This window comes from Lepidochelys olivacea (genome assembly GCF_965140295.1).
Source record: "Lepidochelys olivacea isolate rLepOli2 genome assembly, chromosome: 1".
NCBI classification, from domain to species: domain Eukaryota; kingdom Metazoa; phylum Chordata; order Testudines; family Cheloniidae; genus Lepidochelys; species Lepidochelys olivacea.
In genome coordinates, this window is record NC_140411.1 from 110,100,367 (window position 1) to 110,112,572 (window position 12,206).

At 43.4% G+C, this 12,206-nt stretch overlaps 1 protein-coding gene across 2 annotated transcripts in view; it reads left to right on the forward strand.

Moving 5' to 3' along the window:
- COL4A2 (collagen type IV alpha 2 chain) overlaps nucleotides 1-12,206 on the forward strand; it is a 246,015-nt gene that overhangs the window by 154,438 nt on the left and 79,371 nt on the right. For both annotated transcript variants that reach the window (XM_084610484.1, XM_084610485.1), the window contains exons 7-14: nucleotides 1,440-1,556; nucleotides 3,886-3,957; nucleotides 5,022-5,057; nucleotides 5,174-5,236; nucleotides 5,817-5,852; nucleotides 6,821-6,862; nucleotides 7,673-7,762; nucleotides 11,439-11,483. In XM_084610484.1, the coding sequence (XP_084466610.1) occupies nucleotides 1,440-1,556; nucleotides 3,886-3,957; nucleotides 5,022-5,057; nucleotides 5,174-5,236; nucleotides 5,817-5,852; nucleotides 6,821-6,862; nucleotides 7,673-7,762; nucleotides 11,439-11,483 (501 nt within the window). The remainder of the gene's footprint in view (nucleotides 1-1,439; nucleotides 1,557-3,885; nucleotides 3,958-5,021; nucleotides 5,058-5,173; nucleotides 5,237-5,816; nucleotides 5,853-6,820; nucleotides 6,863-7,672; nucleotides 7,763-11,438; nucleotides 11,484-12,206) is intronic.

Genomic DNA, 12,206 nt, shown 5'->3' on the forward strand with positions numbered 1-12,206 from the left:
ACTTCCTTTGCAGTGCTCTCTGACATCAGGGACTTTCTCTACCACCCACACATGCACATCCACATCCACTCTCCTCTAACCCTCTTTGCTTCCAGCAATGTTCCAAATCTGGTTTTAGAAGATTCTCTCTCTCACTCACACTCTTTCTTCCTCTTCTCTCTGAAAACCAAAGATGAAAGGCTCCTTCCCTTCCACAGCGGAAGCACTGCAGCCAAGGGTCCTTATGAGTCCATGCATACAACTTTCACTGACTTCAGTGGGGTTTGCATACACACAGCTGATGTCCGTGCGAGAGGAGGGTGGTGTTCTGGCTACAAGAAAATTGGGCTGTATTGGGACACTTGCCTGCAGTGAGTCTTAGATAGCTCCACCTCTTTCCTCCAACCTGCAATCTCAATGTATCCTGCCTTCCCCTGCTGTTGTTTCCCAGCCAGCTGTCTCAGGCCAGGAACCAATGGTGACTATCTGGAAGTAAATAGGAACTGATGTGAACCCAAGAGTGGCTCAGTGCAGAGATATGAGGCTGATGGCCAAGAAGAGGGAGGTGAGGATCATGAGGCCGATGAATAGTGGGAGAATACTGGTGCTTAGTGGGGGCAGGCAAGAAATTAGGAGTTTTCTTTCTGCTCAGATGAGGGAACAGGAGTAGAAAGGAAAGCACAGCTCCAGCTGGTGGAGAAGGGAGAAGAAAGATGGGGTTCTGAGCATACTTAGCTCCTATCTTTCTGGTTGCAGTCTTTCATAGAGTAGAGAGCAGCTCAAAGCAAGTACATGATTGCTCTGATTCTCTTTGACATTGATGAAAATCAGGAGTAAGTAACGGCAGTGAAATTAATGGAATCACAGTGGAGTACATCCAGTTTAAGGGAGAGCTGAAAAACGACCAGCTTTTCTCTCCCTTCCAATATCCCAAGAGGCTGATAGTGGTACTTCCACAATGTCACATACCCCTTTGGCTTGAGCTGCTTATTTTTCTCTCTCCATGTGTATGTCACAGCTGCATCATGACACCCAGCCCTGTTCCAAAACCATTGCTATGTTTTTTTTCCTCCTAGAAGGGAAGCTGTTCAAAGCCAGCAAGAAACCCTTCTTCCCAGACTTTTACGCCGAGATACTGATTTCTGCAATAATCCCAGCCCTGATTCTCCCTGTATAAGAGCCCTTAGTTGGTTTAGCTCTCTGTTTAACAGAAAGTGCATTGAGCATAGCTTTCTTACCCTTTCCTTTGCCTTTGACTTTTTTCATGCTGTCTGGGGCATCTGGTTCAAGCTGCAGCTATATAAAAAAAAGCACTGTCTGTGTTTCTTTCTTTGAAAATTGTAGTTTCCCATGGATCTAAGCCTTGGGCTGATTATGAGAATGTTTAAAAACTATATAAGCACTGGAAAATGAAAATTAGGAACAGATGGATAGATAAACACATTTTTTATTCTCTACAGGGTCATCCTGGTCAGCCAGGATCAAGGGGGAAACCAGGTCACGATGGCTGCAATGGGACCAGAGGTGATGCTGGTGAACAAGGAAGTCAGGGGCCCAGTGGTCAACCTGGTTTCTTTGTAAGTAGCTGAATGAATGAACTTAAATTGATTATTTTGATTAATTTAAGTCTAGTATTTTCAGGACTGAAATGGAAAAATCTTAAGCGGGACTCCCTATCCACTCTGTTTATCTCATGTTTTAACTATTTTTTCTAATGACTTTTAGTAGTGCTTTTGGTTTTTGACCCTCTGTTTATCCACAAAACACTCCACTTACAGGGGATGACCTAACACAACACCCATATGGTTTTGCCACAGAAGTTAGTAATGAAAAACTATGAAATTCACAAAGGTCTGGAGGGTCTACTCAAAACCCTCTCCAGCATATAAGTCCCACAGTGAAGTGGTTTGAGGGAACCACAGGGTGGCTTCTATACTCTATCCACTAAAGAGTATCATTCATCACAATAAATCAAAATTTTGAGGAAAATTTTTCACAACTTTTTTTCACAAAAAAAGTTCATTATTTAGATCTAGTGGCTTTACGAACCCACATAAGCAGCATGGCGGGACCACAGTCATTATTCCAGCCAATAGACTGGACTATGCTGAGGTCCCACAACCTAATTCTTAATTAAGGGCAAATTTCTTTGCCTGCTTCCTGCACAATTCACCCATATGATCCTGATGATTTCCTCTTTTTACATGTAACATGAATTTCCACCATTAGGCATGGTCACTGTTCACACACTGTAGTGTGTATATGCATATGAAATTGCTGTTGGATATATTTCACAACTTCAAATATGCAGTGGTGAGCTGGAAGCAGTTCGCACCGGTTCGCGCGAACCGGTTGTTAAATTTTGAAGCAGTTTTAGAACCGGTTGTTAACCCGTTTCCCTGCAGGGGGCGCTGGGGCCTTGATGGGCTCCGGACGGAAAGTGATGTAATTCCTCCTCCAACCGCCGGGGGTGCTGCGGGAGCCATGTGGTGCCCTGCCTGCAGCCAGCCCTGCACCCCCTGCCTGCAGCCAGCCCCCGTCTCCAGCCACCCCCTGCCCTGCCTCCAGCCACCCCCGCACCCCCTGCCTGCAGCCAGCCCTGCACCCCCTGCCCTGCCCTGCCTGCAGCCAGCCCCTGCCACACGCACCCGCTGCCCTGTCTACAGCCAGCCCTGCACCCCCTGCCTGCAGCCAGCCTCTGCCGCACCCCCTGCCCTGTATCCAGCCAACCCCTGCCGCATGCACCCGCTGCCCTGCCCTGTCCGCAGCCAGACCATCTCCAGCCACCCCTGCACCTTCTGCCCTGCCCGCACCAGCCCCTGCTGCACCCCCTGCCCTGCCCACAGTCCACCCCCTGCCCTGCCCGCAGCCAGCCCATCTCCAGCCACCCCTGCACCCTCTGCCCTGCCTGCAACAGCCCCTGCTGCACCCCCTGCCCTGCCCGCAGTCCACCCCCTGCCCTGCCCGCAGCCAGCCCATCTCCAGCCACCCCTGCACCCTCTGCCCTGCCTGCAACAGCCCCTGCCGCACCCCCTGCCCTGCCCGCAGTCAGCCCCTGCCTCACCCCCTGCCCTGCCCGCAGCCAGCCCCTGCCGCACCCCCTGCCCTGCCCGCAGCCAGTCTCTACCTCCAGTCAGCCCCTGCCCTGTCTCCAACCAGCCCCACACCCCCTGCCCTGCCCGCAGCCAGCCCTGCACCCCCTGCCTCCAGCCAACCCCACACCCTCCTGTCTCCAACCAGCTCCACACCCCCTGCCCTGCCCGCAGCCAGCCCTGCACCCCCTGCCTCCAGCTAGCCCTGCCCCAAGCCCCTGTCTGCAGCTGGCCCCACGTCCACTGGTGCCCTGCAGTTCCCAGGGCAGTAACCCTGCACACCTGCTTCAATGAGGGGGGCAGGGAGCAGGTGGGACCCACATCTGCACATCCTAGGGTGACCAGACAGCAAGTGTGAAAAATCAGGACAGGGGGTGGGGGGTAATAGGAGCCTATATAAGAAAAAGACCGCAAAGTCGGGACTGTCCCTATAAAATTGGGACATCTGGTCACCCTAGCACACCCCCAGAGAGAGTGGCAGGGACCCACACATGTGAAACGGAGCTCATTTCTAGTTCAGGCCCATCTTTTTAAAAAAGAACTTTAGGCAGGCTTAACATACATCCGTATTTTCCTGGACAGGTCCGGCTTTTTGGTTCTTAAATCACCGTCCGGGAGGAATTTTTAAAATTTAAAAATACGGAAAATACGGACGTATGGTAACCCTGTTGGTAGAAAAAATACATACTGGGGCACATCCCTTAAATCAGAACTTTTTATAGGGAACCAGTTAAGATTTTGGCAGCTCATCACTGCAAATATATAAATAGTCATAGATGTGACAAGTCTTTTTCTTTTTGTCTTATCAATTTAGGGAATCCAGGGACCAAAAGGTCAGAAGGGGGAACCTTTTGTAATGACTCCTGAACTAGCAAGCAAATTCAGGGTATGTATCTATCACTTGTGAATTGATGAGCTCTCATGTGCAGCATCTCTTGGATTTGGTAGAGGGGTGGGTTTTTTTCCATCTTTAAGCCAAGTTTCTGATTTTTCTACATGCATTTTGCAACAGGGCTGTTACTTTTCACTCTCCTGAGTATTATGAACCCTAGCTGACTTCCAGGAAAGTGGGACCTTTCCAATTTCTTCATAACAAAGAACCTCCAGCTACATGTTGACTATGGGTGTGCTGGAAATTATTTTTGATAATATGTTAATAGGTATCTTGTATTTTTCAATCAGAGAGTATTCTTTTCCTTCTAGAATAATTCTGAAATCTAATAATAGTGCTAATAATTAATCATTTGTATTAGTTCATTTCGAGTATCTGATATCCAACAGTTAGATAATGACAGCCATACACCTTTTAGGTTTACCTTGCTCCATAAATCGTCCCACTAACTTCAGTGGAGATATTTGTGTAGTAAGGAACTGTACAAAATGAGGAAGGGTATGTGAACTGTTGTCCCAGAAGGTTTTTGGATCACACTTCCAAATATATTTCAACATGTTCTACAGTCAAAAATGTGGTTTCTAAAGATGGAAATGTTCAAAGAAACAATCATTTGGTACTGTAATTCTAAATGCAATGTATTGAGAGAATCCGCATTTAACTAGTTTCTTTCAATTCAGGATACATACATATCCTGGTTAGACATCATCTAAATTTATAAACTGGGATTTCCAAAGGAAGTTAGGCATTCAATTCCCATTTCATTTCAACTCCCTTAGCCACCTTTTGAAAATCCCAGCCATAATATATATAACTGTACTGTACATAGAAAGTATACAATTAACATGTAATAAAATTGAACTGATTTTCTATATCAATATTTATATTGAATTTATCTTTAAACTTTTTGTGTCATGTTTTTATGCTGCGGTCTGATTATTTAAAATAATTGATATGACTGAAGGAATGGCTTTTTAAAAATCCCTGAGCTAGAAGATGTATTGTTTAGTGTCGTACACAGTACTTACTGTGTCTTTAACTATTTTTGTCTTCTTTAGGGAGAGCCTGGTGAGCCGGGATTGTTGGGCTTTCCAGTAAGTTGCTGTTCACCAAATGTGATGATTTATCAATATGTTAATAATAGCAGCTACCAAAACAACATCCATTATTGGTTTGTTTCATTTTTTAAAGTCATTTCTGGTATTTCTAGGGACCTCAAGGTGCTCTCGGTGTTGTGGGTTTAATTGGTCCAACAGGAAATCCAGGGAGACCAGTAAGTATTTTTAAAATATGTACTCTATGAAATTATCCTGACAGAAGTACCATGCTAACAGGGCCTAATTTTTTGTACACTCGGAGCTAGTCGTTGTACAGTAGCTAACAGGTTTAAGTATGACAACTAGGTGTTGTTAAAACCAACGAGGGCATTACATTTTGACAGTGAAAGGCAGTATGTTACGCTAATTCTCCAGGGATCAGCATTGCAAAAAAGAATCAAGAACTTTCAGCATGTACCGCCTGTATTATCGCAATTATATTGTCTTGTGAAAACCACAAGTTCCTACTGAGCTACAGAAGTAACTCCACTGGCTCCAGGTAATTAGCAGCCTCGTATCCCATTAGGGCCAGGAGGATGATCAAATGCGCTAAGCTAGCATGTTTCAATATCATACGGTACAATAAAGGTAGTTAATATATTAAGTATTGTTGACTGTCTGAATGCTAAATGAATGCAGTACATTCTGAATGTATCCTTATGTTTCACATGTAAAGTGTTTGATGTTCTCAAAACAGTATTAATAGAAAAGGCACTAATAAGAGGTAATTTACTCTCTGCAATTGTATTTGTACAGGGACCACCCGGGCCACCGGGACCCCCAGGACCACCAGTAAGTCTCTTTCTCTGAAGAGCTGTCCTTATATATTTCATTTTGGGTTCATAGGGTCTGAGCCAAGTCAATGGACAGATATCACTGACCTCAGTTGATGTGCTCAGTTAGGCCTTTAATTATTATAGAGAGAAGAGGTGGGTGAGGTAATATTTTTATTGGACCAACTTCTGTTGGTGAGAGAGACAAGTTTTCAAGCTACACGGAGCTCTTCTTCAGGTCTGCAGACTATAGTGATCACAGACATACCTAGTAAACTGAAAATGTTGTGAGTTGTGAAACCCAGGGAGAAGGGTGGTTTCAAAACCTGAGTTCCAGCCCCAGTGCACCTTCAAAGCATTGTCTATGCAGCTATTTTTAAAGCACTAGTGTGGACCAACTAGCTTGATCTGGGAGACTCATTCCCACTCACTTCAAAAAGGTTTGTAGACATACCCTTTAAATCAACCTTTCGCTGGGGAAATCTTCTCTGGGGTGGTTAAACCTGCTTTAGAGCCAGATTACACTGCTGGTGTGAGCACAGCAGTCTCCCCAGATCAAAGAATCTGTCCATATATCTCAGATTATATTTTATCTGAGAAAATACATGAGTTCCTAGTTCCAATATGCAGTGTACTTAGGTAATTTTATTTAACATGTAGTTTTATTAAAAAGCCCCCACAGATGTAAAGTGCAGTCTTTTCACATTTTTACTCAGAGAAAAGACAGACTTAATGCCTGTCAGAGGAAACACTGGAGAAGTGCTGTCAACATGAGATTTTAATTGCAGCCGTCTTTCTAAATGCTAAACCAAAATGATTTATTGAGTTAGAGCTAGACTGTTATGTGATCACAATTCTGCAATGATGTCCTAAGAATCTCTACCCTGAAACACTCCTTTGGTTAAGTACTTCTGGAGCTCCTTTCATTTAAAGCTGTTCTGTAGAAGTATTGTATAATTATATTATGCTGACTTAATGTCTTTGCAGGGCAACAGGGGCCTTGGTTTTTATGGAGAAAAAGGTGAAAAGGTAAAGGAAAACCAGTGAATTAGTATGGGTATGACAAGATAAATTGGTGACGCTTACACTTTATAAAAGAGCTTGTTTATATTACTGTCTAATATTATTTTGTGGTGATATACTATAGTAAAAATTCATTCACTTTGAAGTGATGATAAGCACAATAGTAAATGTTGTAGCCAAATAGTCTTTTACATGTCTAGGTCTGCTGTGCTCTCCTACCAGTACAAATCAGACGAAACTCTATTGAAATCAATGGAGTTAGATCAGAGTGAAAGAAGAATCTTAACTTTGTTCTAGAAGCATTTAGTATAATGGAAAATGTTGTCACCTCTTAGTTTAGTATGAATCTAATTCTTTTCTTGCCATAACCTTGTTTAGGGTACATCTATACGTATAGCACTGCGGTGGCACAGCTGTAGTGCATTGTAGTGCATCTGGTGAAGATGTTCTATGCCCAACGGAGAGAGCCCTCCCATTGGCATAAAAAAACCCGACCTCTGAAAGCAGCATAAGCGATGTGGGTAGGAGAAGGTGTGCACACGAACACTTATGTCGGTGTAATTTATGTCACTCAGGAGGGGTAGAATGTTCACACCCCTGAGCAACATAAGTTTTGCCAGCATAGGCTGTAGTGTAGACATAGCCTTAGACTTTTACAGCTAAACTTTTAGCTGGTGTAAGTCCATGTTGGTCCGATTGGTTCCAGTTTAGGATCTAGTCCTAAATTTTAGTAGCAAATTGTGCACCCAATGCAGGTCTACAATTTAAAGAGTTATTTTAGCTGCTGCTAAACATATTTCTGTGGTTTTCCTACAGGGTGAAATAGGTCCACAGGGCCCTCCTGGTCTTCCATCTACGAGGGAGCTGATAGTTTCCCCAGACACAATCTTAGCAGAACAATACAAGGTAATTAAAAACATTGTGTAAAAGCATACGGGGTATTGAATTGAATTCAGATAAACAAAGCTAAGTACTTATTCAAGAGTGGGGATTTTGGGGGGGTGGAGGGATTGCAACATAATAGTGAATTTAGGGAAAAGAGAGAGAGAGAACGTGCAATAGATTACCATACAAACACAAAGTCAAATGCCTTTGCTACTCAAGATTGCCATTCCTTTTGGGATGAAAGACTTATGAGTATTAGAGCTAAAATCGCTCACAGTCATACTTACTATGTTTCCCTTGAAGTGCCTAGACAAACTTGTTCCTTTTCTTCAAGCAAATCCTAACTCTGTACTACTTAATGTCACTAATATTTTCTCATTTATTATCACAAAATTCTATATAGAAAGCATTCATATTGATGATTTGTCCAACAGTCAGTGATATTGTCGTGTTTTCACAGAAACATATGGGTAAATATCCTGAAGGAGAGAATTTGCGTTACTGTATGTATCCATAAAATGTAGGCATGATCCTGTCCTTAGAGTGACTGTCAGGGCCTACCCCTCTGCACACAGAAAACCCCCTGTAGTAAGACACAGCCTGTCAAGGTTCCTCCCATACTCTGAACTCTAGGGTACAGATGTGGGGACCTGCATGAAAAACCTCCTAAGCTTATCTTTACCAGCTTAGGACAAAACTTCCCCAAGGTACAAAATATTCCACCCTTTGTCCTTGGATTGGCGGCTACCACCACCAGACTAATACTGGTTACTGGGGAAGAGCTGTTTGGACGCGTCTTTCCCCCCAAAATACTTCCCAAAACCTTGCACCCCACTTCCTGGGCAAGGTTTGGTAAAAAGCCTCACCAATTTGCCTAGGTGACTACAGACCCAGACCCTTGGATCTTAAGAACAATGAACAATCCTCCCAACATTTGCACCCCCCCTTTCCTGGGAAATGTTGGATAAAAAGCCTCACCAATTTGCATAGGTGACCACAGACCCAAACCCTTGGATCTGAGAACAATGAAAAAGCATTCAGTTTTCTTACAAGAAGACTTTTAATAAAAATAGAAGTAAATAGAAATAAAGAAATCCCCCCTGTAAAATCAGGATGGTAGATACCTTACAGGGTAATTAGATTCAAAACATAGAGAACCCCTCTAGGCAAAACCTTAAGTTACAAAAAAGATACACAGACAGAAATAGTTATTCTATTCAGCACAGTTCTTTTCTCAGCCATTTAAAGAAATCATAATCTAACACGTACCTAGCTAGATTACTTACTAAAAGTTTTAAGACTCCATTCCTGGTCTATCCCCGACAAAGGCAGACTAAAGACAGACACACAGACCCTTTGTTTCTCTCCCTCCTCCCAGCTTTTGAAAGTATCTTGTCTCCTCATTGGTCATTTTGGTCAGGTGCCAGCGAGGTTACCTTTAGCTTCTTAACCCTTTACAGGTGAGAGGAGCTTTCCCCTGGCCAGGAGGGATTTCAAAAGGGTTTACCCTTCCCTTTATATTTATGACACAGCCTATTCACATAAATGGCTCTTTGCACGCAGGGAAGATGTGCCCTCCCCTGAATTTGGTGCCTTTTGCATCAATCACCAACCTCTAATCTGTTTTGTTTTTGTTTTTTGTCCCAAATCTGAGACTAGTAGAGGTCAGGTGGCTCAGGCACTGTTTCTCCACCCTGGGCTCAGGCACTGTTTCTCCACCCTGGGCTGAAGGACTAAGTAGTATATAGATATTTGTTTGAAACTTCAACACCCCATGGCTAGACCCCCTGCCAAACTCATTAAATTAGTAACCACTCTGCAGTCCCATAACTGATAAAATGATTCCATCCCCTGCTTAGGGCAGCTCTCCCTCTAACTCTGACCTGGGTGGCCTCTTTTAAACAGCCCTAGGACTCTTCCTGGGGGCACCCATGTTTGTGAGACACCTCGCACCACTGCCCTTAGCATGAGGGAGCATTGTCCGTACCTGCCAGGGGTCAGCCCCCTGACGCTCCCAGCCACAGGCAACACACACACTCCCCTCTCAGTCCAAAGGCTCTGCCATCCCTCAGTCCTCCAAGCATCCAGCCCCGGATCTTCCGGACATTCACAGAATTGCCAGACCTGCTGTTCCGAAAGGAACAGTACACCACAGCTTACCAGTTTCACCTTAGAACATAGCTCCCCTGAAAACAACACTGCACTTAGATTTCTTTATAGAAAATGCAGCTACAAGTTTATTTACCGAAGACTATACATATGATAGCAAACAGAAATATTGGAAAGAAAGGGTTACGTGTAAAATAAAATCATAACATGCATTCTAAAGCCTAAACTCCACTAACAAAATGCCCTCTTGTTTAATAAGATACCGCTTACCCTAAAGTGCTTCCTGCAGCATTTTTCAACCATGATGGCTGAGACCCTCCTTTCATAAGATCAAGCCCTCTGGCAACTTGTCTCCCTCTGATGAAGGAACCAGGGCATCTTTCTGCACTCCTCATATATCAGACCAATTTTTTGTTCTTCACTTATAAAATAGAATTTTTCCACAATTCCCCACTGTTTATCTCTTCCTGTTAATTTTCATTCTGAAATCCCTTCAATCTCTTCATTATCATTTGACTCAGTATGCTAATAGACTTCTGACCTGTGTGACACAGGCTTTCAGTAGAAACCTTACATGACACTCTTTGGTGAACTAGAATGTAAATAACACGCCCAGGGGATCCCTATAACTCTTATGCATCTTCTGTGCCCTCTGCCAGTTGGCATAAGAAGCTCCTTGGGTCTTACCCTGCAATACCATCATCCGTAGCAGAAGTAACTGCACCATGGCAGTTACTCATAGTCTGTGAGATCGATAATATCAAGTGGAAGAATAGCATGTGAAGTATCTTTGCTGGGTCTTTGAATCACCCACTCTCCGCACTGCATTCTGCCTTTTCCTGGAGGAACGCAGCAGGGGGCAGTTAAGTCCTGAGCAACGTAGAATGGGTTGTGGCGTAGCCACTGTTCCACTGGATGATTTATTTCCTCGTGCAAAGTGATGAGCAAATGGCCTGCTCCTGGGAAGTAGCTCATCCGTGCTGAAGACGGGTTTATAACAAGTGTTACACATCACATTCCCTGGACTGCCTTAGGAAACACAGTGAATGGTGTTGGGAAAGAAAATGTGATGTCAAAATAACTTTTAGCTCTCAGGGAAAAAAATAAAATAAAAGGAGGTGGAGGAGGCTGATCACAGTTCAAATAAGGCGAAGGAAGAGAGAAAGTCTAAACTAAGCTCATCTCTGGAGTGGATAGAGTTGGGAATATTTCTATTTATTTGCAGGCATTTCTGTGGCGCTCATAACCACAGAATCTGATCTCCTCATAAACAAGTCTGATTTAAGCCTTGTACTGTGAGGTGGGGATACTTGCATATTTTTTCAATCTGAGCAGTATGGAGAAACGTATCTCTTTTAGAAAAAAAATACATCAAAAAGCATTTCCCAACAAATTATCAAATAAAAAACACTAAAACTACTTATGACTCACGCATTTTATAAGACAAGTATATTATTGACCAGAACTCAATAGTAATGTTTTTTCTCTTGGTAAATACCTGCTGTTTCATGTTACAAAACTTGATGCATTTGGGAAAGCACAACATACTTGAACGGTTGTAATCTTTCCTCTTTTTTTTCATTGTTAGGGTGAAAAGGGAATAAAAGGAGAAACAGGAGAACCTGGAACTCAGGTAAGTCAATTGAAGAAAACCAAAGACAAATAAGTCGAGCACTGTGGTTAATATTGGTACATTCTACCTTTGAAATGGTATGGGATAGAAATAAAACAACTTAACAGGATGTATCAACTTTTCTCTTCATACCCCTTTGATGAGTCATGGCAGGCCATATCGTGCCACGATATGGCCCTGATTAGGCCTCAGCTGGAGTATTGTGTCCAGTTCTGGGCAGCACATTTCAGGAAAGATATGGGCAAATTGGAGAAAGTTCAAAGAAGAGCAACAAAAATGATTAAAGGTCTAGAAAACATGACCTATGAGGAAAGATTGAAAAACTTGGGTTTGTTTAGTCTGAGAAGAAAAGACTGAGCAGGGACATAACAGTTTTCAAGTACATAAAAGGTTGTTACAAGGAGGAGGGTAAAATTGTTCTCCTTAACCTCTGAGAATAGGACAAGAAGGAATGGGCTTAAAGTCCAGCAAGGGAGGTTGAGGTTGGACATTAGGAAAAACTTCCTAACTGTGACGGTGGTTAAGCACTGGAATAAATTTCCTAGGGGGCGTTATGGAATATCCATTGCTGGAGATTTTTAACAGCAGGTTAGACAAACACCTTTCAGGGATGGTCTAGTTATTACTTAGTCCTGCCTTGAGTGCAGGGGACTGGACTAAATGACCTATTGAGGTCCCTTCCAGGCCTACGATTCTATGATATTTAGGATGGAACGCCCATTG